The sequence below is a fragment of the Rhodnius prolixus genome, unplaced genomic scaffold (assembly GCF_049639745.1).
Source record: "Rhodnius prolixus isolate KJV_2025 unplaced genomic scaffold, Rpr scaffold_10, whole genome shotgun sequence".
Taxonomy (NCBI): Eukaryota; Metazoa; Arthropoda; class Insecta; order Hemiptera; family Reduviidae; genus Rhodnius; species Rhodnius prolixus.
The window spans coordinates 6760265-6787263 of record NW_027411615.1 but is presented as its reverse complement, the minus strand read 5'-3'; the positions used below and the strand labels follow the sequence as shown (position 1 = coordinate 6787263).

The window sequence follows — 26999 nt, the reverse complement described above, 5'->3', positions numbered from 1 at the left end:
ACATAAAACTTAAATTATGTACATAAATGTAAATATATAAAGTGAAGTGAGATGAAAGTTGCCATGTGATTGACAGGACTGAGTTGAGGATGCTGCAAGGTGAATTGTCTTCACTCAGCCAAGGCCATCTCTCCCTTCACCATTTTGATTCATACAAATGTATTCCGTTCGTTCTTCACATCGCATCATTCACTCCACTGTCTCCACCTCAATTATTACACTAAATTATTTGCCACTCCTGAAAATATGATTAGGTATCTGTTTTTGTTTTTTGGTTTTTTTGAATAAAACAACAAAGTAGAAATCCAGCATACCATCGCGTAATATTAATGTATTCTCTAATTTGGCCAGATATTATGGGATCTGGGCTCAGAACTCTCAAGGTCAACCTAACCGCCCTTCTTCAATCTTATTTCTCTTTTGTCCAATTAGCTTCATCGTTTTATCGTTCGTTATAACTAACTCTTTGTATTCACTCTGTTGGCCTTTAAAGATTTAATTTTATCTCCTTATTGCATATTAAATTAATTGATCCAGAAAACACTTGTTGCACTGATTTAAACTAACATAGTTACGAGGCTAATAGGAACTGTCATTTTCCCTTGGAGCATCTTGAATTTTATTTTTTACTTGCACTTTTAAAAACTTCATTGGACCAGAGTACGCTAGCGCTTAGCTTGAAGGTGTGATCTGAGCTCAAGATGTAGAGTTATTTTCTATGTGACAATTACTCTCCAATCATCAGATTCTTGGTGGTATCTCGTGAGGGTGTCCTGATTTATAAATACAGTTGCGATAAGGGGTACCTCAGCTAACTATACTTAGATTGGGAAAAGATCCTAAGGAAAATCAGCCAAAATAAGTTTATTTGTAAGTCTATCTCCTTTTTTAAAATGTCAGGACTATCTTTTAATTTGTTTTGATGTATTTCCATTTCTGAGATTTGAGTATTGGAAGTCTTCTTTTGCAAACTGACGGCAGCAGCGCAATGAGAAAGGAAATAATAAGATTTTCCTTTTACAATCTGCGAAGGGACTCTGAGTAAAAATTATTTCCGTAGTAGAGGTGTTCTTTGAACCATTTTTCAGGCGGGCTTTACGTCCAACATTGAACGTTAATGTAAAATCCAAGGTTTAGACTGAGAATCGAACCCAGTACCACAATACATATTAGCTTTGCAGGCCTCGCCTCAAGCCGCTCGGCTACCGTGGTGCCTGTTCTTTGAACCTATCGTGCCCTTAAAAAAAAAGACGTAAAACTAAATTAAGTCGTCTAGGAAATTTTCAGTCAGGAGCTGATCTTAGCCCGGCCTATTCAGTTATTATTCATAAAACCTCGAGGAAGTGAGTTATTCTCCTTATCCGGCGGTACAGGCTAGTGAATGTGCTTATATTGTAAAGTGGCCTTAAGTATTTACTTCAGCCTAAAAGCTAGTTAGGACTGGAGGGATAACTCCTGCCGGATCTTCGCCACTGGGCCCACTTAAGAGAGAAGCCTTGTTGGATTCCCAACGGCAGCCCCAAGTACCACCTCCCTGCAATATCGGCAGGTAGCAGGCTTTCCCCATATACCGGATTGTACAGCCTCACTCCTCTTACATTGACACAATAACTATCATTGAGAACCACTTTTCAAAATTTTTGCCAATTATGATCGCTATTTCAGTTCATAAAAATCATTGTTAGCAAGAGTTTTCTAAAATCTGTGATTAAGGACACCTGCTTAAATATCTCTCCTGCCATTTATTATCATTTTTTTTAATAATACTGAACAGAGGCTGGTTGCGTCCTTGTTGTGTGTTTAACCCAAATTTGTTAAATCAAAATTTAGACCTCCAAAAAAAAAAAGAAAGAGTTGGATGCACTTTCATTCAAATTTTTAAGTTTTATTTTTTAATACTCTGATCTTTTTAGAGTGACAAATTAGGTATATATCTGGGTATACACAATTTTGTTTTTATTTAAGCATATATACATATATTTTAGATTAGTGTTGCAGCATCTTTGTTTCGTACAAAAAATGCAAATATTTAGTAAAGTGTCGTGCGAATATTGCCTTGAGAATTAGAAAATTAAAGGTCTTAGAACTGCAAAAACAAAAAGTATTATATATCTTTTTACTAGTGATTTGATTACGCAAGTAGATCGATAAGTTCTATTTGAAAAAGTTCTTAACGTAAATTAATATTGACATTTCTGGATTTAAGATTTGGAGTTAGGTCTGAAGTGCTACTTTAATGTAATGTGCGGTTCTATTTATTTATATAATAGAGAAGCAATCTAATTCTTAGTAATAGTTCCTAGTTAGGAGAAAATGTGTAACTCGAAACGTTGAGTGTTTTAAAAGTGTTCATTACAGATTTCTATTTAATTTTTTTTATTAATAAAAGTAGATATTTTTCTCAAATTGTAATTGTAAATTGTCGAAGTTTTTTTTATTTTTATTTTTAATTGTTAACTGACCTTTATATCATCTGAAATTGTATCTTTAATTTATTTTAAATGTTAAATGTCAATAATGAGCGGACAGTGTTCTTTATTTTTTACTTCAGATACTCGTTCTACGCCCGGTAAATCGAACCATAAAGACTGGGAAGTTATTTCGAAGTGGACGTTCCTAACTTAGTAAATGTTACTCAAGTTTTACAACTTCTTTATGATTTCCTTTATCAGAACGCACTCTTTAATGAGGTGAAAAACTGAATTGCTTTTATTTTTTTCCCCTCCATTTATTATTTCATTACTTAAACTTCCTTATTGGTGATGAATTTTATAAAATATTATTGCGAAACCTTTATTTTTTTATTTAAATGCTAATATATTGAAATTGATTTTAGTGGCAAATTGGTTGGAAATTATCCAGGGCCGCCGGTACGACTTATATGTGATTCGAGGATACCTCTAAGGCATATTTATTCATTTCTTTTTTAATTTAAATATGTTTCGAGGTCGTATAAAAAAAAAAAACAGTATAAGCTATTTAGAATGGCGGGTAACATCTTCACCTTCAAGGTGTTTCAAAATGATGTGAGTGGTTTACATGGTTAACACTGATAAAGGTTATAATCTAAGTACCGTCCAGGTTATTAATGAGTTTTATAGCCGGTCACTGTCGAAGGTCTACTCCTCTTACTAAATAGGGAAACTATTTTTTGGCTTTAGTTACCTTTTTTGTTTCTACTTCTCCTTACTTTTCTCGAGGGAAGGTAATGTGATCGTACTGTTGTTCGATTTTGAATTTACACGAGCAATATTCATTTTTCTGATCCTTTTGTAAGAAAAAGAGGTTTTTGACGTGCATGTGTATAAATCTCTTTGTTTATTAAGTAATATCTACATAATTACAGCATACCACAATCCTAGTGTCTCGAGAAGTGTAAATGTGCATTCCAGATTTTGTCCCCTAATGTGCTGATTATTTATTTTTTTAAGAGTTACATATATTGTGTTTAAAACATATTTTTGCAGATTTTATTTGATTGAATTATACAAAATGTGATCTCCAACTTCTATAGTCTCACCTTCTTGATTAGGTTTTTGAGTGATGTGAAGGTTTTCTCTGAAGAGTCGAATCCCAAGCCCATAGCAATCCTCGGTTGCACAATGCGTGCTCTGCTATTTTGCTTTTTTGTATAACTGTTTGGGGAAATTTTAAGTAGTTAAACATCCGCATTCACTAAGAATATTAAACACGATATTTTATCAGCTTGCTATCATTTCCAGTCATTTATTTTATAAAGTTTACTATTTTTATTGATTGTGTATTTATAAAATATCTTAAATAAATGACCAAATATATAAATTTATAATGTTTTATCTCTTTATTTTCAATGAAAATGTAAATATTTGTTTCTCTGTTTTGCAGGTTCGCCTAGATCGCCCAAATCTCCAATCTCACCTATAGATAGAAAGGAATCCTGGTCCAGTTATTTAGATAATGTGTGGCCAACCAGGACCAGTTCTACGTTAGCACCGTATAACTGGAGGACGGATACTTCCTTTGGGTGAGTGATATTTTTTGTTTATTTAATAAATCCAGAAAAATATTCCTGATAGATTTGCAATTTCTTCTGGGATTTTGATGCTCCTGCATAATAATGAACCAGATATAGTACAAGTTAAAACCGACACAATAAGGCAGAAGCCCCTAAACACAGATAAAAAAAAACATTAGGGATTAAGACTTAAGGTATTCTTTCAGACAACCTCTCTTAATTCTCCTTCATATCGGTTTAACCCATTACAAAGATTGGCACCCAAAAAAATACTGGGTGAAGATAGGTGATATGGAAAATATTGAAGATATACTCTTGATGGATAGCCTAATCTAACCATAGCTCATTGATAAGAAATATTGCTCTATTGTAGCTTTAAAGAAATGTGATTTTTGAAAGAACAGCTGGTGTAGTTTAAATTGTGGTAACGGATCATATTTCTGTGACATACCAGTTAGTTATGATAAAAGATTTCTTAGTGATTAAAGTCAGGATCTAGTTGGAATGTGCTAATGCTAGAACAAAGGGCTAAGGTTAAAGAGTAAAGGCTGGGCCCTTTTGTATATCCCCTACATTTCCCGCTATAATAGGCACAAATAAGCGTAGATGCTCCCAGTATTTAAGTTTCAGCGACTTGTATAATCACCATTCCCACTTTAAATCTGTCATCCATTGTGTCTCATACTAAATTGAATCTTACAAAGGAAGAGCGTTGGTAGTCTTTATCCGATTTCCACATTTGGAGGGAAAAGAGAGCAAAATACAAGTCTCAGAACGATTGAGACATTAAATCACTTTAAAGAAGTTACCAAAGGTGAGGTCCATTTAAAAAACAATAAATTAATGCGGGTAAATCTTTGGCTCTAAAATAAGTAAATACACGGCTGATTTATTTTCAAGTTTTTTTTATAAATAAGTTGGCCAAGTTCATCTCCGTCTGAAATGAATTATTTATGTCTTGTAATAAATAATTTTTAAAAAATGGTCAAGGGATTTGAAAAAAAACTGGTTGTCTTAGTTTTTTCTTTTAGAAACGGTAATACTGATACGAACATGGTAACTTGCTACAACTTTTACCATCTGTCCACTACTTACCCTGTATTTATTCAGGTGTATTTGAACTTTTTAGTCACTTATTTTCTGTAGTTGTTGATTTAAGGTTCTATAATGTATCTTTGCCGTAGGAATTTTTAAAATTCTTATTTCTACTGTTGGGTAGCCTTTGCCTTGATAGTGTACTTGCCAGCCTGTGAGGCGGAAGACCTCGTATTTCAAATCAATGAGTCTAAGACCAAGATTACTGGTAACTAGGACATCGACCAGCTTTACGTCATGGGAGACGCCAAATTTGATACATACATCAAATTGTAGGCTTCCATTTTAGGGACTTGGAGAATTCAAGAAGAGGAATTTCAGAAAAGAATAGTTAAGAGTTTACTTCAACCTTGACAGAATCCTTGAAGAAAGTCGAAGATCAAAGTGCTAGTGGATGAGCCAAGTTTTTTTGGGGGGGAAAACTGAGTTGTTTGACTTCTTAGAACGGAAATTACCTGGAAGGATCGTTGGACCGACTAAGGGTGCGTTCCACTAAGTGTTCACAACGATCACGCTCACGACCGCGGTTTTGCCCGTTCCACTTGCTTGGGAACGTTACAATCGAAAACTCAACAGGAATGGCCTATGGAGCGTTTTAACCGTTCATGTAAACCAGTGGTTCCCAAAGTGGTCCCTGCGGACCCCCAGGGGTCCCCGGTATCATTTAGGGGGTCCGTGGAAAATTAAAATTGATTTGGGGGTCCCTGAACAACGTCAGGGGGTCCGCACAAGGTTCAATATAAAATAATAAAACTATGATTCATTTTTATTATTATGGAAATTAGAGACTAACAAGGTGACCAATTAAATTTAATCAAAACTAAAAGCGTAATATCTGCGTTCGTTGCAAAACATTTTCTGTAAAAACAAAACTTGGGAAGAGGAGAACGTTCTCAGTTTCCAAATCTTTCAAAATTGTAAAATAGAGATGAAGATTTGCTTGCTCACTGTCACATTTAAAGGCTCTTCATGCAGACCTGAACCGAAGATTACTCGTAGGGATTTGCGGTAGCTACTCACAAACATTGAGCCGGATATAAATACACTCGTAACATCTCATCACGTTCATCCAAATTATTAATTTTTTTTAAATTTTATTTTAAACAAAAGTTATAATTTCAATAAATACTTTTTCAACAAAATGTTTTTTTAAATTTGTAATTTTTATACTATGCATTTATGTAGCTTTTTCACTTGGGGGTCCGTGGGCAAGTTTTGACAATAAAAAGGGGTCCTGGGCAAAAAAGTGTTTGGGAACCACTGATGTACGTAAACATTACAAATGGCGACCTCGAAAATAACTCAGAAGCTTGAGGTTATTTTTTAATTTTAACCCTGTTTATATGCAGTTGTATTAAACTTTATTAATTATTAGTAAAGTTAACTTATAAAAAAAATATTTATTATAATTCAATTTTTTATATTACAGTTTAGTGGAGTATTTATAAAATTTACGTTTAAATAAAATTAAAATGTCTTTTGTGGCAACAGCAGGATATTTATTAATGCAACGTAATAATGCTTTAGAAAGTTCTTCATCTAGTTCCGATGAAGAGTGGAATGCAATTTTACAAAATCGCAATAGTGAAAAGCGAAAACTTAGGCCACGTATTATTAACTAAAAGTGTGATCGTTATTCAGTGATTTAGCATGTAAAGGGATAAGTAATTTTTCATTTTATTACTTTTTTTTAGACTTTCGAGAAACACATTCAAGTATTTACATGAGATAATTTTTTCGGTCGCCATCTTTTCTTTTAAAAATTGCACCAAATTTCTGAACGCCCACTTCGACCCAGCTCTTAAGGTGGGGCGTTGTGAGCTTAGCGTGAGCGAAAATAATGGCGTCATTAGTGACGTTACTACGACCGCGGTCGTCATGTGGAACGGTTGAAGGTATATTTTCATCGTTGTGTGTGCTTAGTGGAACGCACCCCAAGAAGAACTGCTGCTGGAAGAGTAAGACAGATAGGTAAAGTGTATTCTTTTAAGAGGAACCTCTTATTTCTAAAATATCTTTCTGGGAAGCTCCCAGAAAATCGAATAATCAGTTAAATATATCAGGAACAATTGGGGCCTCCCAAAAAGCAAGATAACTGGCTGATATACAAAGGAAGGGATCAGCTCCATTGTAGCCACCAGCGGGGCTCATTGGTCTAGCCAGAATTTAGCTAGCCTAGCACTGATTCCTCATAAGTGAAAGATAATTTTAAAAAAAATACAAAAATTAGGTTCCACCCACCTGTTTCTTTAAGATCTTGCAAGACCACCAATCGTTCAAATTAATTTGATTCAAGACATTCTCATCAAAACTGTCGCACAGGCAAACTTATCAACTGAGTTCCGTTATATAAAATTTCTATAAAATAGATGGAATTAGCTAATGGTTGGTGGAAAAAGTATATTAAAATTCGAAATATCGTTATACTCGTATTTACATCAGTTAAACAAGCAATAATTATATTTTAAAATTAGGTCTCTAATTAAAGGATGTCACATTGGATTGAAAACAGAAAAGGAAATAGATTTCTTCTCGTTTTTTTACATAAAATTGAATCCCGTGAGAAAATAAAGCTGTAGCCATTTGACCTCTTCTCTAAAGATCCAAGTCGATAATTACGGATGATAATTTTAGAGACGTTGACTTAGTGACATTAGTTTGTTTTTTTTTTAATTCTTATTAGATGTATTTACTGTCAACATCTGTAATTGGTCTAGCATGTTGAACTTTCTAATAAAACTTGCTTAGTTTGGGTTAATTTCCTGTGAATGTGTACGTGAAAAGTGTGTTTTCTCTGAGAAAATAAAAACAGCTAGATTAGGTCTTTTAGTTTCTCTTCTTGCTTGGCTTTTCTTCCCTCCATGAAGATTGCCAAAGCATGCAGTTTGACCATCTTAATGATCCCTGCAACGAAGGCGTTCTTTTGTCACTTTACCTTAAACGAATTTCTGGGTCTTCTCTATTGGTTCGCAAATCCGAGGGCATTCTTGCAATTAGAATCTGCAAGTCTTTCTTTTGTACTTTGACCCAGTAGGGTTTTTTTTTTGTCGCTGAAAGCGTAATTTTTCAACTTTTGTCCATGCAAAAAATAAAAGGACAAAAATATTAACTGAAAAGCCTCTACCTTGAGAACTGAGGTGTGAAATTAAAAGCTAATTTTAATTGCTTCCTATATTTTATAAATAGAATTATTGATTGGGATAAAAATTAATATTTATTTTGTTTTATTATTTAAAGGAGTGCCGATTACGCAGACAGCCTGAGAAGGAGAAAGATACATCGCTGTGACGTACCGGGCTGTGATAAAGTTTACACCAAAAGTTCCCATCTTAAAGCACATAAACGAACTCATACAGGTTGGAGTTTTATTATTTTTTTCATTAATAATAATATCTTAAAAAGGGAAATTAAGGGATTAAGGAAAGGGATTAATTAATGCACATTGGACTGAGCAGTGGATGCTTAAGCGGAGATCTTGGGATCGAATCCAGTTGCCGATCCTTAGATTTTCTCCTGGAAGCTTGTAACAGTTTCGTTGTCACTCTGATGGACTGTGATACTTCTAATGAAAGAACACTGTCGTAGGCCGGACTTGGGTAGAGACTCGCAGAGATCAGTTATGACTGTGATTTCTTCCACAGGGGCTAATTTCTGTTTTATTATTTCCTCTTTTATGTTCTTGATGGTAACTTAATGATTTCTTGTGAATGAATCCTGTATGTAGAGCTCTGCTAGACATTATACTGGCGTAGCGTCTCCTCCAACTCCTGTAGTAAGCTTGCCCGTACAATAGTTTGCCACGCCTTTGGCGCAAGCACGAGAGAATATTGTACTTTTCTACTCTTGAGTCTCCGGTATTCTTTCCAGGTAATATGGCTTAACAGATATATGTGATAAGCCTAGATACAGCCTTTCATTCCGCTAGTCTTAGAAGCTAGTACTTGGCATAAGCCCTTCTCTGCGGCCATTTCCTCATGTATTACCGCCCTGAAGCTTGGCGACTATTACGGTCTTCAAACCGCTATAGTCATCAAGATTTCAACCTCTGTTATGTTTAGGTACATTAAAACAACCACACACGGAGTACTCGTGCTAATACTAAATGTCATCAAATATGAAGGACTTTATTATAAATTCAATTGCTTTATGTAACTAATTTTTTTATAAGTTATTTATTATTATTTTTATTTCGATTCCAATAATGTGTATTAAAAAAAAGTATGTACCTACATCTATCTATAAAATGATTTTATGATCAGAATATATATTGTTAATTGAAACTGTTTATAAGAAATTGTTCCCATAAATTATTGATATAATGGTAGGAGATTATTATTTGTAATAAAAACACTTTCTTTTATCTCAGTTAATAAAAATTCTTAACAACATTAGTTTGCGCGCGCCCATATTTGTACAAAATTACCTACATATATACATGAATTACTGTCATGCTTTACCTGCATGATTTCTCATGGATTTTGTAAATAGATTTTTGTAAATCGGCTGGCTATTTATATTAATTAATAAGGTGAATTATTATTATTATTATTATTATTTTTAATGGCTGATCTTAAGAAAAAGAAAATAATGAATCTGCTCGCAAGAATGCTTACATGATATTCTGTCATTGTAGTTCTTTTAATTTTAAAGATTTTCCTTCTGTTTAATTTAGAGTACTGAAATTTAATTCCGCAAAAAAAAATATAGAATGTTTTCAGCGATTCCAAATCCTGGAAAATGACACAGTACATACATTTTTAATTAAGTCATATTTAATGAAAACCTCAGTGGGAATTCAAAAAAAGTTACTCTATTCGATTAGATCTTTTTGATCCATAATTTTCAGTTAAAAAAAAGATGTTATTATGCTAATTTACACAACATGCATAAAGAACAGAGAAAACTTAATACAAGATAACTCTTTGCGATAGAAAGAATGATAGAATAAAAATAAATAAGCTATTTGCGACTCTCGCTAATAGCTGATTTCGAAGGAAGATAACCTATTCTCTACTTTTCAGAACAAACGTTGTATTATTCAGAAAAATTTTATGAAGCCGTTCGTACAATGTCCAACGTCCTAGGGACCAATTGTAGCAATAATTAAGACACCCAGTGTGATCATCTGGACTTTGCCGTGGGCGTTCAGGACCCCAATATATTCCAAGAGGTCTTTCTCTCCATTCCTTCACAGTGTGGATGTTGGTGATGATTGTCCGTATAAGTTTTGATCATGTTACAAGGATAGGGATAGGGGCACTCGCCCACCAAGATCCCATGAAGAACTGTCAAATCTGGTCCTCTTTCCACTGGGAATTGTTCGACTTGACTTTAAGCGTAATTCTCAAAAGTCTCTCTAATTCTTTCAATTTAATAATAAAAAACCGCCTGTATATGTATAATGAATGTAAATTAAACTGAAAGCGAAAGATCACTATTCTGCCTTCTCATAACCCGCTGTAATAATCATAAAATTGGGAAATATTTTATATAGAACATTGAATTCTTGCTTTAAAAAACCATATTTAAATACTTAACAAAAATTTCTAGGTTTTTTAAATGTCAAGGAATTATCAAAAAATTAATATTTTATTATAACAGTTAAAGTGAAGTAATTGGAGACATTCTATATTTGAGAAAAGATAAGGTTATATTTATATATATTTAAAGTAATTTTATTTTTTATTTCGAATAAAAATTAACAATAATAATAAAGTTAAAAAAAAGGAATTAAGTGATACTTCGATAGAGATAACATTCTTCGAATATCCGGGTATGTAGCAGATATAATGTGAATTGTTTGTTTTTGACTAGATCATTATCTCATACACATTTTACGATTGGCTCAGGTTTAATTTGTCAGCCTCACAAAATAACAATTTGTGGATTTTGTTGGAAAGGTTACAGTGTGTATTCGTTGTGGATTAACGTAGCAATAAACTGACACTGCTCTGGGGACATTTTTCCAGTCTTTTGAGTCTAACTTCAGGAATATTTGTTAGGTAACAAATGAAACTGAAGTCTCTACTTCAAAGAAATGTCCACTCTCGTGAGTACCCTTCACAAAATCTTGAGGTATCTTTTTTTCAATCAATGCACTGCCGGGCCATGGACTGTAAACACTTTTACAGACAGCACTGCCCCATCATCAGCTTTACCAGCATTCCATTGGCCAATATCTCCTTAGAACTCCTTACATGGACCCCGTTATCCTTAAAAGCTGCACAAAAGGCCTAGCTAAAGGAGTGTAGTTACTTGGTTTAGTGTACCCCTATTCAAACTCATTTTCAAACACAGATTCACTCATATTCATCTATTGAGCACATTACAGACGATGTTCGTACACTCACTTTCATCTGTGACTCCCAAAAAGGAACTTCTAGATGCAGTAGATTTGATTAGACAGTAAAGTCTTCAACCCAGTTGTTAAATCATTCTAAATGATTTAAATCAAAAATATCCCAAGAACTTAATTAGCTTAAAAATCATCAATTTTTTCCGATGCACTTAACGTCCAGCTACCAATTAGGTGGTCGTGGACGGGGCGGAAGCACAGTTTTAAATCCTTGTATTTTAGAAGAGAACTTATGTACACTCTATTTAGAATTCTCACCAAAAATAGTTTGTAATTGGTTATGAGAGTCTGTGCAAACAGATGAATCTCAAAAACAACATTGATAGGTGCTCAAAACAATATGATAGTTCTCAAAATGGCTTCTCTTCTGGACAAGGCCTTTGTGATATTTTTTCCATTTTCTTCCTATAATTTTTTCCTCTCCTACGTGCAGACCATCTTCTCACCTCTTTGCACAGACTATTCCAACCCAATTGATGTAATATTAGAAGGAAGTTTCATAGGAGATGTTCGTTCTATATTCTGGCTCTTCTTTATTGTGCATCATATTTCTCAAATTGCTAAGCTTCCGTACGTAATTTACAATTTTTAAAAATGAAGTCCCACTTCATATTTCAAGGTTTCTAATAGTTTTTATTTTATTTTATTGTCTATTTATATTACAACTTTATGTACCAGTGGATGGAAGAAATGTTACAAAGTATGATTGAAGCGAGATTATATCGCTGTGCATAATATATGTATAGTCTGATGAGCATTGTTTCAATTATAATCACAGTAAATTATTATTATTAAAACTAAATTACAATATTAATAATACCATTATCAACGCCAGTGGTTCACCTTGAAAGATCGCCCAATGGTAGCGCTTTGCTAGACACTCCTCCTTTAATGCGGGCACTTCTTCCTTTGTCTTTGTTTTTTTCCATTTTTAAAAAAAAATAATAATTGTAATAAATATAACTCTAGAAAAAGATTCTAGATTTTTTTTAGAAAATACTTCAAGAACTTCAAATTGTGTTGCATCGTTTTAAATGATGGTTTTTGGTTTATTTCGACCGTTGTTGATGGATGATTTTTGGTGAATATCGAGGTGCGGTCATCAATAAATACAACTTTTTTGCTTTATACCAACTTTTCGGTAATTTTTACTACCTTCTTCAGGGTCTGTACAAAAGGAATATTACACTAATATAGATATAAAATTGAAAACCAAAAAAATAAATAAATATTTTTTATTTATTTATTATTTATTTATTTATTTATTTATTTGGTTTTCAATTTTATATTTATATTAGTGTAATATTCCTTTTGTGCAGACCCTGAAGAAGGTAGTAAAAATTACCGAAACGTTGGTATAAAGCAAAAAAGTTGTTTTTATTGATGACTGCACTCGATATTCCCCAAAAATCATCATTTTAAATAACAATGAACAATCAGAATTTGGAAAACAAAAAGTCTAGAGTTTCAGATGGTAAAACAAACTCTTGTCAATTGGAAGGAGGGAAAGGTTTGTGGTAAAAACTAAAACTCGAGGTAATCCTTTTTGTCCAGGGTAATAAATGTAGGAACTAATAGATAAACTGTTTAGAAATATTGTGAATACAGTTTCCTAATATATAAAAATTTCAAAATGCAAACTAAGTGAATGAGAGATAGTTGAAATTGCGATAAGAGTGGAAGTCGCAAGTTCTCTTCTATTTAAAATCAAGGTGAAATTCCTTTCAAAATGAAAAGGGCGCCTACTTCCCTAGGAATCAGTCGAACCAAAACAAACATTGCGAAAGAAAAAGAAAAAGGGTCACAGGTAATATTTTACAAAAGAGAGATAAACAATAATAAAAAAATAAAAGTGGCGAAAAGCTTTGAAGAAGGGGAAAGAAGGTGACATGATTGTACTGGAAGATGTGGCCGCAGGTGAGATTTGCTCACAATGGTCCATTCCCTCTCCTCCACGCCAGATATGCACAATATTCTCTGTGCTTGTTTGGGTTTTAAGTTTGTTTTTTTTAAATGTGAAACAATGTTTACACATCGTCCCACCAGAGCGCACTGCTGACGATGGTAGTTAATAGGGCAGTCGTGCCTTCCAACTCGTGGGAATCTCGACTCTGCCCTCTTCAAAACGGCCGTTCTGGGCGTAAAGTGAACGGAACCAATATGTACATCTTTCGGAAGATTCCTTACTTAATTGTTCCAAACAATTTGTGTACGGTAAACAAAGTTGATTGCCTACTCTTCGTAGGTTTTGACGAACAATTATTACACATCTTCAACAATACCTAAGCTCTATGTCAGTAAATAATAAACTCCTTTCCATTATTTGTATTAAAAAAAAAGAAAAACGTTTTTGCGACACCTTCAACACTTCTTTTAACTTTCTCTGTCTATATAAGGGGAGTATTGTGGTCGTTTCAAATTTTCTAAATTAGGATTTCCCTCAATTGTCCGTATTGAGGCCCCCTTAAGTTCAATACAAAAAATTATTTAGCAATCGAAATGTTTCACCTTCCTGCGTTTTCTTTTTAACTATTTTGTTATCTTCTAAAATCCGCTTTTTCATTCTCGAAAGAATCACCCACAAAACTCATTTCCGGGTAAAAGTTATAATTGATCCCAATTACTTTTTTTCCCCAGTAGTAAGAGAAAATAACGCTGCACTTTACTTATTCTACCCTTGACATTATGCACGATATGTTCAGTTATTCGTTCAACTTATTGATAAACACTTTGACCTGAACCCAAATTAGTGAGATGGTATTTTCTGAGTCAGTCAAGTTATGTAATAGATGTTAGCAGAAAAATTAGTTCAATCGTAATCGCCTAAATTAATAAATAAGTAAATCCGATCTAATATTGCTGCAGATGTCCAGATTATATTTTGACATGAAAAGATGAAGGTCTACGCTTGGCATTAACAAAAGAAACTACTATCCTCTTTCTTAATGAACTAGTAAGATTTCATAGAGTTCTACTTGCTCCATGGCTCTACAGCCCTTGTAGGGCCTTGGCCTCCTTCAACAATTCTCTCCAAGCCGTTCTATCACTCGCTTTCCTTCTCCGCATTTAACTTGGAGAGGTCCTCCTCCACCTTGTTCAACCATCTTTGTCTTGGCCTCCCTCTAGGCCTTCTGCCTCCGGGATGCCCTTCATAGGCGATGCGAGGTGCTCTACCTTGGTCCATTCTGTGGAGGTGCCCCAACCAGCGTAGTCTTCTCAGCTTAATGCTCTTTACAATGTTCGCCTCCTTAATAAGCTCCCTCTGCTCAGCATTTTTCCTACATCTATAAGTACCATTCTCCACCACCGGGCCATAAATCCTTCTCAATACCTTTCTCTCCCAGCAGTTCAGCGTACCTTCATCCGCTGTGGTTAGCGTCCATGTTTCTGAGCCATATAATAGGACTGGTTTGATAAGGGTCTTGTAAATGGTGAGTTTGGCATCTCTCGAGATGTCCCTTTCTCGGAGGATCGGGCTTAATGTCCATAGGCACCTATTTGCAGCTGCAATCCGACTGGTTATGTCATCCTTTACCTCTTTTTTTGAAGTAAGGGTGGCACCCAAATACTTAAAGTTATTTACGCCATTAAAAACGTGCTGTGCAACTTGTAGGCTGCCAAATCTTCTTGCTCTCCTAGTTGTCACCATATATTTTGTCTTACCCTCGTTCACCTTAAGCCCATATGTAGCAGCCCCATATTCCAGCTCCGTGTATGCCTTTTTCAAATGCGCAGCTGATCTTGCGATTATTGCTACATCATCAGCATATGTCAGATATTGGATGGTCCTGTTGTAGATGTTTCCCCCCCAGCATTCACCTCTATGTTTCTTATACTCTGCACTTTAAACTTTAAAAAATAAATTTTATAAAAAGCTCGTAAACAAAAACAAAAAACTAGATTCGCTACAAAGTTGTAATTTCTGTAATGGGTAAAATGTTGTGAGAAACCTTATGTTTATGTTCACGTTCATAAAACGAAATAGCAAATTGAACAAAACTACTTCAACTTTTTAAGTACTTTTTTTCAACTTTTATTTACACAAAGTATTTGTAATAAAAGCTTTTTTTTTTATTTTTAAAATATTGTTCCATAAAAAGTAAACTTTATGAGTATTTTCCATCAAGGTTACAACAAAAATTAAAATTTCAGTTCTTTTTATACTTATATGAGATATATTATAATCCTGATTTATATTTTAAAAGGTATCAAGGTATGTAAAAAATTAATTCCAAACAGAGGTTATAACTGTTCACACTACCTAAAATTGGACTATAAGTTACTCTAAGTTAAGCTTTTGTAAAGATTTATTGCTACTGGTTAGATTTGCATCTACATACTTATATATCTACAGAATTGCATTTCAAATTATTCCAATTTTACTGCAATTTTTGGAATATTATTGTCAATCTGAGATTGGCTTTGAATAGCAACAAAACCATTAATAGAACGAGTAAACTGTAATAATTGTTGCCCCTGTCTTTGCGAGTTTTATGGTACAGAGGAACCAGAAAATTAGAACAGGAAATAAACTGAATTCTTTAACCCGTTGCCGCAAATGACGGCTATAGCCGTCCGATCTTTGTTGATATGTAGGCAAACGACGTCTATAGCCGTCGTGCACATTTTAATTAATAAAAAAAAGTACAGCGTTAGTACGAAGTGTACTAACGCGTACACTTGTTAATTATTGAATTAGTAAAGCAAATGCTGTATAGTCGTCACAACGGTCATAGCCGTCATTTGCTCTGGAAAGAGAAAAAATGACATGATGAACAAATGACGGTTATAGCCGTCGAGAGTTTTTTTTTGGAAAAACCGTGGCCAAATGTGATAATTTTTACTTCCAAACATACAACTTACACTTGATTCCATCTGGCAGTCATAAACAATTGAGAAAAAAAAGTGCGTTTCTGAGCACGATCATCAAAATAAAAGTGTGCGGCAACGGGTTAATGAAGTATTCTTAACTTGATCGACTTCATCCAAGACGTAAAGCCCGTCTGAAAAATTACACATTACTTTTTTTTTGTATTCAACCGGACCAATTCTAATTTAGATGAAATGGGTTTGTCCTCAGCTATTTGACTGTTTCGAGACCAGATCAAGTTTTCTATCGGCGCTCAAGATGAAAGGCCTCTCGAAGCTTATGTCAACCACCTTCGCAGAAATATATTCCATACACTCTCTAATCGAGAAATAATGTATTTTTTAATTCTTAATGGTAGGACTCTACTTTGGCAAAAATATTTTAGGACGTTCTAGTGCTCATTTAGAGTAATTTAAGTACATTATTTAAATTGCTTTACTTTCTAGACCAGCGGTTCCCAATCTTTTATCATTAGTTTACCCCTTTACCAGATTCTTTCCTTAGTGTGTACCCCTAACATATATATATGTATATATATATAATATAAATTAAATAAATAAATAATCGTATTCTTGATTTTACGTATTGTAACTTTAAATTAACAGCAAAACAATCTGAATATAATGCGTCTTGTAAAGAACATATAGATATGATATGTTCCTATTAAAAAAATCATCTATGAATAGGTAAACATTTCAAACCAATAACTATTGCAGGGGTTTTATTATAATAATTTTGTAATTAAGTTGTAGGAATCATTTATTATGTAATTTTTTTCTCATTAATAATATATCTGTATTATTTTTATATCTTCCGCCATAATAACTTATTTTTTGCGTACCCCTAAAAAATCTTTCGCGTACCCCAGGGGTACGAGTACCCCAGGTTGGGAACCGCTGTTCTAGACAGTAAACCTTCTGTGCTTTACATATGATTAATCTGTGTGATAAGTTAGGTCCAAATCACAGTTTAAAAGTATGCCAAGATCTTTATGTGAATTGTTCCTTACTCTGAAAGTATATATTGTCCTAAAACATTATAAATAAGCATATTCTGTGGGAAGAGAATAACTTATTGGATTTACGGATGGAGATTTCAGGTTCGAATCCAGTTGCTAGCTTTTAGATTTTCCTAGGAGCTCTTTATAGCTCACTATTCAGCAATGGTAAACGAGAGAACACTGACCGAAAACCGTTATTGCACTGGAAAAAGCTCCGGATGCCAATAACTTCAGATGTTGACGCACCTTAAATGAAAAAAATAATAATAATTTGCTGATATTATGAGCATCGTTTACAATTGTCTTTAATTTGACCTTATTAATTTTTCTCTACTTTTGAATAAATAATTCACGTTTCAATAGTTAAAAATAAATTCGAATGATTCATATATTGCGAATAGTTTTAATTCTTTTTCATTTCCATAGTGTGGGAAAAAAGAATTGATTATTTCTATGCAAGAATTCTAATAACTATGAGATAGAGGGAGGCGTTAACAGCCTGCTTGTGTGGTTAATGTCTTTGTTAGATATGTAGAAATATTATTTCCCTTCAATAAGTGAAGTTCAATTGGCAATTTCCTTTAAAATTCTCTCATTATTTACAATATTTCTCATAATATAGTATAGTAAATGTAAATAGGCATATGTTTTCATGTTATTGTTATTAATAACTGACAAAGGACTTAAGTCACTATAAATAGAACTTATTTAAGATTTGATCATCAATAATTTGCTGGCTACCATATGTTGTAAATATATATTTCACTGCCACCTACACATCAATAAATAATGGAATCTAAAGGTTTATATGATCCAATGTCCATACAATGAGAAACTCGCCATATACTCTCTCTCAGTCACACACACCACTACCCTTTCTACTAAATAATAAATGACTTATTCGTGCTAGCAACTTTTTTACATTCAATATGTATTAACCAAGTTGTTTCCTGTAAAAATTTAGTTCTAACGAGCTAAGATAATAAGGCTTCTGTGCTAGTAGGGATTGGCTTTCGGATTCAATTATTTAGTAGAATAATAGTTATTTACTCAATGACCGGGTCTCGTATTATGTTGATTAGCTATTTTGCAGAGTCATCTATCTATGAGAACATTCTATTCTTATTTTATCTTAACTTTCATTTACTTAACTAACAGATTTCAACATATTTTGTTTTTTGAAAAAGCAAGACTTTTTTCCCTAACGCAGTTTACGTAATTAGATTTATTGGGTTTTTCATCAAAACACCTAAATAGGGAATAGCATATCCAGTCAGCTTATTTTTTGCTAATTTGGAATTCGACATATTCAAATTTAATAGGTGATAAATCTAAACTAAATATCAAATTTGAAAGTCGTCCTATTTTGAATTATGCTGATCACATATTCTAACATACAGTATTTAAAACCGAGTTTTTGGACCCAGGGGAGCTGAAAACGAAAATCCTAGTGTAAATGAACACGGAAAATTCGAAAGCAGCCTACACTAAGTGAGGAAATAGAAAACGTGGCTCTGCAAACAATCAATTTCCTAAATCTCTGACGAAGGTTTACCAAAACCCCACTATTAAATTATTTATTATTATTATTATATAAATATAATCCTAATTTAATTTTAAAATTGTCGATTGGATTGGATTGGGAAAAAAAGAGGAAATCCTATGAATATTTTCCAAAATGTGATATTTACATTTCCACTGCCATTATTCCAATATGATTAGTCTAATTTTTGTTGCTAATTTTATTTAGGAAAAATTCTATTTTAATTATTTTTATTAATTTTTCCCCTTGGGTATTTCATAAATTAACAAATTTTTCATTTAAAAAAAGTGTGCCTCAACACCAAAAATAAAGATTTTTTTTCTATATTATACTTTTTGATTTTTGGAATACTTTTGAAAATTGGTTCTTATTTAATTAGTTATTTGAAAAACGAGTTAAAGAAAATTGGTCAGGTGTTCGTTACAAATCCACCATTTTCCAAGTTTATTTGCATATGGCTGCCTAATTCAGATTCTTCAGTACACTTCTTTAGTATTCTGTTCAGTCCACTCTTCATTCAACACTTGTTAAGCAATTTTACAGAAAATCGTTAGACGTGTTTCCGAAAAAATACCAAAGGTAGGTAGATATATTTTCATCCAATGCACTACTTTTTTAGAAAAAAAATTAGAGTGATTGTTCAAGACTTTGAAAAGTCTTGTTTCAGTAGCAGCTCATTATAACCGTTGATTGTAGGACATAGGAAATAGCGTTTATATTCTACATTTTAAAAAGTTGGTTCGTAGTAAGCATTTATTTCTATTGTAATGAACAATCTTGATTCTAAAGTTACCCCAATAATGTAATGACCATATAATTTTTAAATTTGCTATTAGAATTTCCTTTAGTTTACTTTCGATGAATATTTTCGAAAATTAAATAATTTTCAGATATGAGATAAAAAAAAAAGTAAAGTAAAATGTATAAATCTATATAAAATCACTATTGTCGCTTAATTATAGCATAATATCGATAACAACAAATTTTTACGGTAAAAATTTGTTGCCTGAAAAAAATTGTCACGTTAGAGATGCAGGAATGGTAATCAAGAGTATTCGTACTGTCTGTTTCGACCCCTTTTTTTAAAATTTTCCTTCAATTTGTTTTCTAGAGTTGATGACTAATACTACATATATTCCCACACATTGTTAATAATCTTCTTCAATAAACATTTTATTCGTAATGAACATACAGTTGATGTCCACTAGCCTAAGACAAAACTGCTTGTTAAATTGCCTACTTAGTCCAATTGCACGTATTAAGTGCATTGCTGTTTACAATTTTTATAGTTAAGAAAAGTAAATTCAAATGCCATCTAGCGTTAATACTTGAAACTAAAATACCCATAATCCAATGCGAATCTCTATACGGCTCGTGTGATTTAAGATTTCTTATAAACAAATAAAAGAAAATCAAGTACCATACGTTATGTGTTTTACAGAATGTTAAAATACAATGTTTCAACTACATTTTGTAGAGTTAGTTAACTTTTATGAGACAAGTTCGTCGCAATTGAATTATGTACCAACTAACGTAGTAGATCTTTCCTATTTGGTTATATCTTAAAACTGCAAGCACAGTATTCACCACAAGTATTTTACATGTTTATTCTGCAATTTACACCTACAGTAAGTACATTCTGCTTTATAATGACATATCCTCATTTGTAGGAATCCAAATGCAATAACATTATACAAAACTAACATCAGTATGAGTATACATATAAATTAAGTAATCTTAAACAAGAGTTTTGTAAGTTAGATGTACTAAAAAAGAATGATTACAACTTTTATGTACATCTTATTTTCCCCTCTTTTTGTTTGCATATAATCTTGAATATAAACTTAATATTTACATTGGGTCACTCTTCTCATGGGAAATTGTCCTCGTTATAATTGTCAAACGAATACACTTCTATAAAATTTCTACCCAAAATTGTTTAAAGTAATATAAATAGATCAATTTTATTGAAATTGAATGCTGTAAATGTAAGTTGAGTAAAAGTAAGATTATTCCTGCACATAATGTAGTATATCACAGTTAGATATTATAAAGTGATAAATTGCATGAGATTGTGAACAAGTATTAATAATAAATGTTCTAATTAATTATTACATTTAAAAAAAGGAATTTCTATTAATATGAAAAAATAAATAAACCAAACGAGTCTCAATTGTACTGTTGAAATTTAAGACTGGCTTTATGCCTACCGACACTCTATAATTAATTAAATGGTATGAACAAGATTAGTATTCATCTTACTCCATTTAACATCATTTTAATAGCACCTAAACGGAGTAGTTAATTATATCTAAATATAAATCAACTCAATTGGTTATGCACTCCCTTTGGTCAAATTATCTAATACTTAATTTTTTGTTTTATTTTGTATTTGTAAAATAACTGTAGGTCAGATACTGTTAAATTATTTCCAATAATGTTGTCATGATTGCAGGATGAACGTTGTTTATTAACATGTAATTCACGAAATGGGCATTTTCTGAAAATAAAATTCAAAATCTGTAAAATAAGAAAAATAAAATCATATTGTATTCGCAACTATATAATTGTACTCTTCTTTTTCAGGTGAGAAACCGTACGAGTGTACATGGGAAGGATGTACATGGAAATTTGCCAGGTCGGACGAATTAACCCGTCACTTTAGGAAGCACACTGGACAAAAACCCTTTAAATGCCATTTATGCCAGAGATCATTTTCAAGATCCGATCATCTGTCTTTGCATATGAAGAGACATTGATATATTGAGGTAGTTATACTGGACCTCTTAAAAATAATAATGACATTTATCAATAAATATTTCATTTGTCCAGTGTATTAAGCTGGTCGGATAAGTGCAACAAAGTAACTATTGTGCAATAAATAAAGTATATTTTTATAATATATATACGTATAAAAAAAAATAAGAAAAACGCACAAAAACTTGCACTTTATTTATTTTTCTAAGAAATATGTAACTTGAAAAAAGTCACTAGTGACTAAATATATGCTAAAGTAATTGTTTGTGATTCTCTTTTCTCATCTCTGATTATTTTTCTTTTATCTCACTCTTCTCAGATCTTTAAGAGTAATAAAATTGACGATGATCAGAGGGAGTATTGTTTCTTAAAGTGTTGAAGATATTATTGTTATTGATTGCCAATTTCACCAGTAATTATTGTTATAAAAAAGTTCTTTATTAATTCTTAGCACCGTTAAACACTGTTACTTCTCAAATATCAATTTAGACGTTCTAAAATATTAGTTAATTTGATTTTAAGTAACTCACAAGCTAAAACTAAATTTGGAAGTAAATTTTCCTTGAAATTGCCCAAAATCTTAAGAACTTATCTTCAGAAGTTCTTAAATCGTGTTTGAGGAATGGCTCAACCCAGATCTGTTTTTGTTTTACAGAAAAGTAAATAAGGAAAAAATGACCAAATTTCCCGTTTTTTATCATAAGGAAAAAGAGAGAAAATGTTCTCCTTGCCTTCAGAAATATTTATAGACTAAAGTGTATAGTTTTGTGATAACAGAATAAGTTTTTCTTAAGATTTGATATTAACTGTTCCTCATAATCCTAATATTTTTAATGACGATATGTCCAACATCAATGATGGTACGGTATCTTACAACTTTCCCCAAAAGTAGTCCTGGGAACTAATGCACACGCTTCAGGGAGAACAATTTAGATTCAAGTACTGTGAATCCTCAAACGTATGTAGCTACAGTTAGTTACCAGCTCTTTAGTTGGTTGTAAAGCCAAGTCTTATGATAGTGGCAATAGCGAATATTCATGTAATCCCTCATTTACAATCTTATGTCTTACTTACAGACCTTTACCCTACGTGAAACTGGAATTCATCTAGCAGTGTTTTCTTTACCGTTCAGTCAGCCATTGAATTGTCACAATATCCTGATTGCTTTTCTTTCTTTAACGTGCTAGATTAGGAAAATTTGGGTTTCCATGTGAATAATTAATACCATCTCCATTCTGACTATCTCCTAAAGTCTAGAACCTGCTGTTTCTTTGTTGTACAATTATTATCCTTATAGGTTGCCACTACCAGTCTAAAAGAAATTTTTAGAGAAGCTTCAATTCTGAATCCAAAATCAACAAAGTGTTGAAGCATAACCTGACCGAAGTGAAGAAGAGTTCTGGCAATTTCAGTTGGCCAACATCCTCTCCAATGTACTTACAAAAAGCATTTTGAGCATAATGATTGCAGTTTGATATTATGTTTCTGTGAGTAGCTATGTTCTCTTCAAAATCAACGGAGCTAAAACCAGGTTTACTGTTTAAATGAATTGCTCATAAATTGTGTTAAAATTAGATTCTTGCTGGTGAAGTCGGTTGTTTAAGGTGCAATAAAAGATTATATTATTGATAATTATGTTATAGAAATCATATAACTAAAGTTAAATCTTAATTAGATGTTTTCTGTTATTTTTAGAAATACTTTTTAAATGCTCAAATGGTGTTGATCTAAATTTAAAAGTTAGGTAAAATCTATAACTTTCAAATACTGCGTAACAAATTTCAACTTAAAATTGTATGAAACACTATTTCGTTTTATTTAAAAAAAAAAAATGTATTTTTTTTTTAATCTGTTTAGTTTTTTCTTATTGTTTAAAGAAGAAGAAATTTGTATTCAATAATTTTATTCATTTTATAAAAAATCGTACGCCTATGAGAAAAACAAAATTATAATTAGTTAAAATTGTTGCAAGAATTCTGTTATGTATTGTAAAAGTAAAAGCTGTCTACTAAGTATTAACAATTCCCTTTGCATTAATTTTTGTTGCAGTTATCATTACGGAATGTTCAGCATTCTGTGTTTAAACGAAAATATTTAATTCACTCATCCATAATTTTATTTTTTCTATCCTTTGAATATCCCAGTATATTGTTAGGATCCTATTTCATTAGTGCTTCAACGTCTTATTCTTATCTATAGTGAATTCCATCGTTAGATCGAGACATCCTTCATAAACAAACTCCCTCGAACTGAGGGTGTATAAAGTGGTTTCCTCCTTTTCCTATCGCAAGGGACTCTTGAGTTAATTACTCTATCCATGCTGGCGATGTTTTCAGGACCTACCGTGATCTGGAAAAATGTTAAGGCTAGCGTGGGACTCGCGACAAGTAACCGGTGGAACCACTTGCAGGTTTTACATTTGCCTTCAATGGTAGGGACTTTTAAAATGGACTACTTTACTTGGTGGTAATACTTAAGACATTTTCCAATAGGAAAGCTTTAAAGGCAGCAGATGTCCAAGGGTACCTTCCAAATCTGATGGTGGGTTTTCAAAACAAGTGAGTGCCTGATTAAAGATTAAACGAAGTGGGCAGCAGGCATCTCTGACTAAAAACCCAGTTTTCCAGCCATCTCTTACTTGACACCATCACAGTCGCGGAAACAAAAGAAGTTTGGACAGAGTCTGAATTGCTCTCGCTATTGAAAGATAGGCTTTGTGACAAATCAGTTTTTAAATAAAAAATATAAATACTTAAATTAATTTTACAAGTGCAATTTAAGTTTTTACAAAATTATTTACAAATGCATTACACCCACAATATAATGATTTTAATTAAGAACGCTTTCACTCTTTAATTTTAATAAAAAGTTTTCGAGGTTTTTTACTGCAAAGTATCACGTTATAATAAAACTTACTCAAACAACATTGTCTTCCTGTAAAGCGTCAAAACTTTAATGACGACATATTATTTTAATGAGTGTGACAATATTTTTGCGACAAAAGATCGCCCGTTCACAAATAGCAGATTGATGTGTTAAAAACTCCTTGTTTTCCTATTCTTTAAATATTCTGGAAACAAATCAAAGAAAATAGGACAATTAAATAAAACGATGAGTGTAGGAGTTAATTTCTTTTTCTGTTTCCTTCATTCTGCTCATAATTTACTCGACAAAATTAATATATAAATATAATTAAAAGTGGGTATAATGGGTGGTATTTTATATAATATTTATTGTACAGAAAATTTGTTATTTTTATTTCATTTTTTTGTTTAAATTTGTGATTATTTTTGTACATAATTTTTTTGGAAAGAAAAGAAAGTTACAAAAAATAAAAAGGACATCTACGGTCAGTTTTAGTATAAATATTATGCTCTACAAATTCATGGCATTTTGCTAATTTTGTAGAAATTTTCGTTGTAAAGTTTTTGAAATATATAATTTTTTTTTTTTGTTACAATAATAATAATAATTTTAAACTATTAATTAATATAAATACATGTACGCATTATTTTATATTACATAAATTGAAAAAAAAAGTATAGTAATGGTGTTTTTACGACCGGTGCTATAAAAAAAAAATAAATAAATAAGCTTGTATTTAGAATTAATTTACCATTTTTATTATTATATAGAAATATATTTTATAAAAATGTAATAGAATTTATCATTCCTTATTTTTATTTTATTACTGTTTTGTAAATTAATTAATAACATATTTATTTGTAGGCTGATTACCATTCCAATTTACTGTAAATATGATTATTTATTAATAGCAAAAATGGAATAATGAATACAAAATTATTTATGGGCGCTAAAAATTAATTACCTTTTCACTTACATTTTACCAAAAAAATAATATGAAGACTTATGTAATTTTTTTCTCACCGCAATTGTTGTAATTAAATTTTCTATAAACTAATAGTTTTTAATGAAAAGAAAGTGTTGACTATGTTGTGTAGGTTTATTTAATTAAATTATTCTGTTGGAGAGAGCTAGGGCGTCACAGCTTCTCCTAGAAGAGGTCCACTAAAATAATTGTTTGCTGGAAATGTTCCAAATCAAAGTGTGGATAAATAGGATATTAACATGCCCAAACTTCGTTTAAATGAAGTTGAACTATTTGTATGAATAGTTCCATTTCTGTTATTAATCAATCTTTTGGGTTATTGTTTCTACAAGTCCTATTATTCTTCCTTTTTTTTTTTTGGCTCTGTTTCATACCTAAAATTTCAATAAAACCTGAAAGGGGGACGTTTGCAGGGACTCCAGGAAGCATTATTACTAAATTGTAAGTATTCTGTAATAACAAGGGAATGCTTGAGCAGAGCTATAAAAAAAAATTTGGACACTAAAATTATAGAGTCGAGTTTCCAGTTTTGAGTGATTAATCCAAGTTAGAGGACGATTTTAACTTTTGATACATCTTTTAGTCTCTGTCGTTCTTGATAATTCTCTTACGTTCTCTGAGTAACTAATTGAGCCCTTGCATAGTTTAAAACTTAACAGGTTGCTACTTAGAAAGTTTGGGGCTCCTAAACAATAGCGACAAACGTTATTCGGTGCTATTTTTTATTTTGAACTTTTACATGAATGGTTTTTAATTGCATTAACTAAATCAAACTTAATATCCCTCACTTGAAATGTTAAAGTAATGAATATAAAGCAATGGACTATATTTTCTTAGATAAAAAAAACAAAAGAAAAAAATTTATTTACTCTATTGCCCAAAATTGTGGAAGAAAATTATCATCATTCACCTCTTGCTTCTATTATTCCATTCGGCTCGTGTAATTTTAAAACAAAATTCATGTAGGGAATTTTATTCCTAATTGAGGAACTGATCCTTCTTGAAGTTTCACTTTTAAAAAAATTAAATAATCCATTGGTTATGATCTTACCTTACAAAATTAAATATCAATGTAAAAGTGCCTTTAATAATTTTATCTAAAAATTGTTGAATTGTGCCTTTAAATTAATATTAATATTACTTCGCTTCCGGTAGAGCAAAAATAAATATGTATTACTGTGATAAGACCTTTCTGACTAATTAATAAGGAAAGGTTCATCCGATAGGTATAACTTAAGTTGTGTATTAACTTCTAAAAGAAAAGCATGTAGTTGGAATTTTAAACTAAAATTTAAAAAAACATAGTTGAATTATTTTAATATTCCTTGTTCAAACGTCTTTAAAATAAAAGAGATGGCGCAACATACGTAATAAATATTTAGGAATACTTAAGCATATTTTAAAATTGAAACATGCACAAACTTGACGCAAATTTCATACTTTCCTTAAAATATCGGTCAAAAAAATGTATGACTTTTCAATTGTAAATGGTAAGAAGGATGACAAAGAAAAACACAATTTCTTTTTTTTCTTTA

The 26999-nt window shown here is 31.9% G+C and overlaps 1 protein-coding gene across 4 annotated transcripts in view; it reads left to right on the top strand.

The window, feature by feature from the left end:
* The window catches only part of LOC141457024 (Krueppel-like factor 6), a 268145-nt gene extending 241541 nt beyond the window's left edge, over positions 1-26604 (top strand). The window contains exons 5-8 of one of the 4 annotated variants that reach the window (XR_012460167.1): positions 3865-4003; positions 8327-8445; positions 16525-20485; positions 21444-21476. Coding sequence is in view for 3 of the 4 variants with exons in the window: in XM_074133508.1 (XP_073989609.1) it covers positions 3865-4003; positions 8327-8445; positions 21444-21616 (431 nt within the window). In the remaining variant the exon portion in view is untranslated. Of the gene's footprint in view, positions 1-3864; positions 4004-8326; positions 8446-16524; positions 20486-21443 lie in introns of all 4 variants that reach the window. The other 3 variants (XM_074133508.1, XM_074133507.1, XM_074133506.1) reach the window with 3 other exon arrangements.
* Positions 26605-26999: the final 395 nt, after the last annotated feature.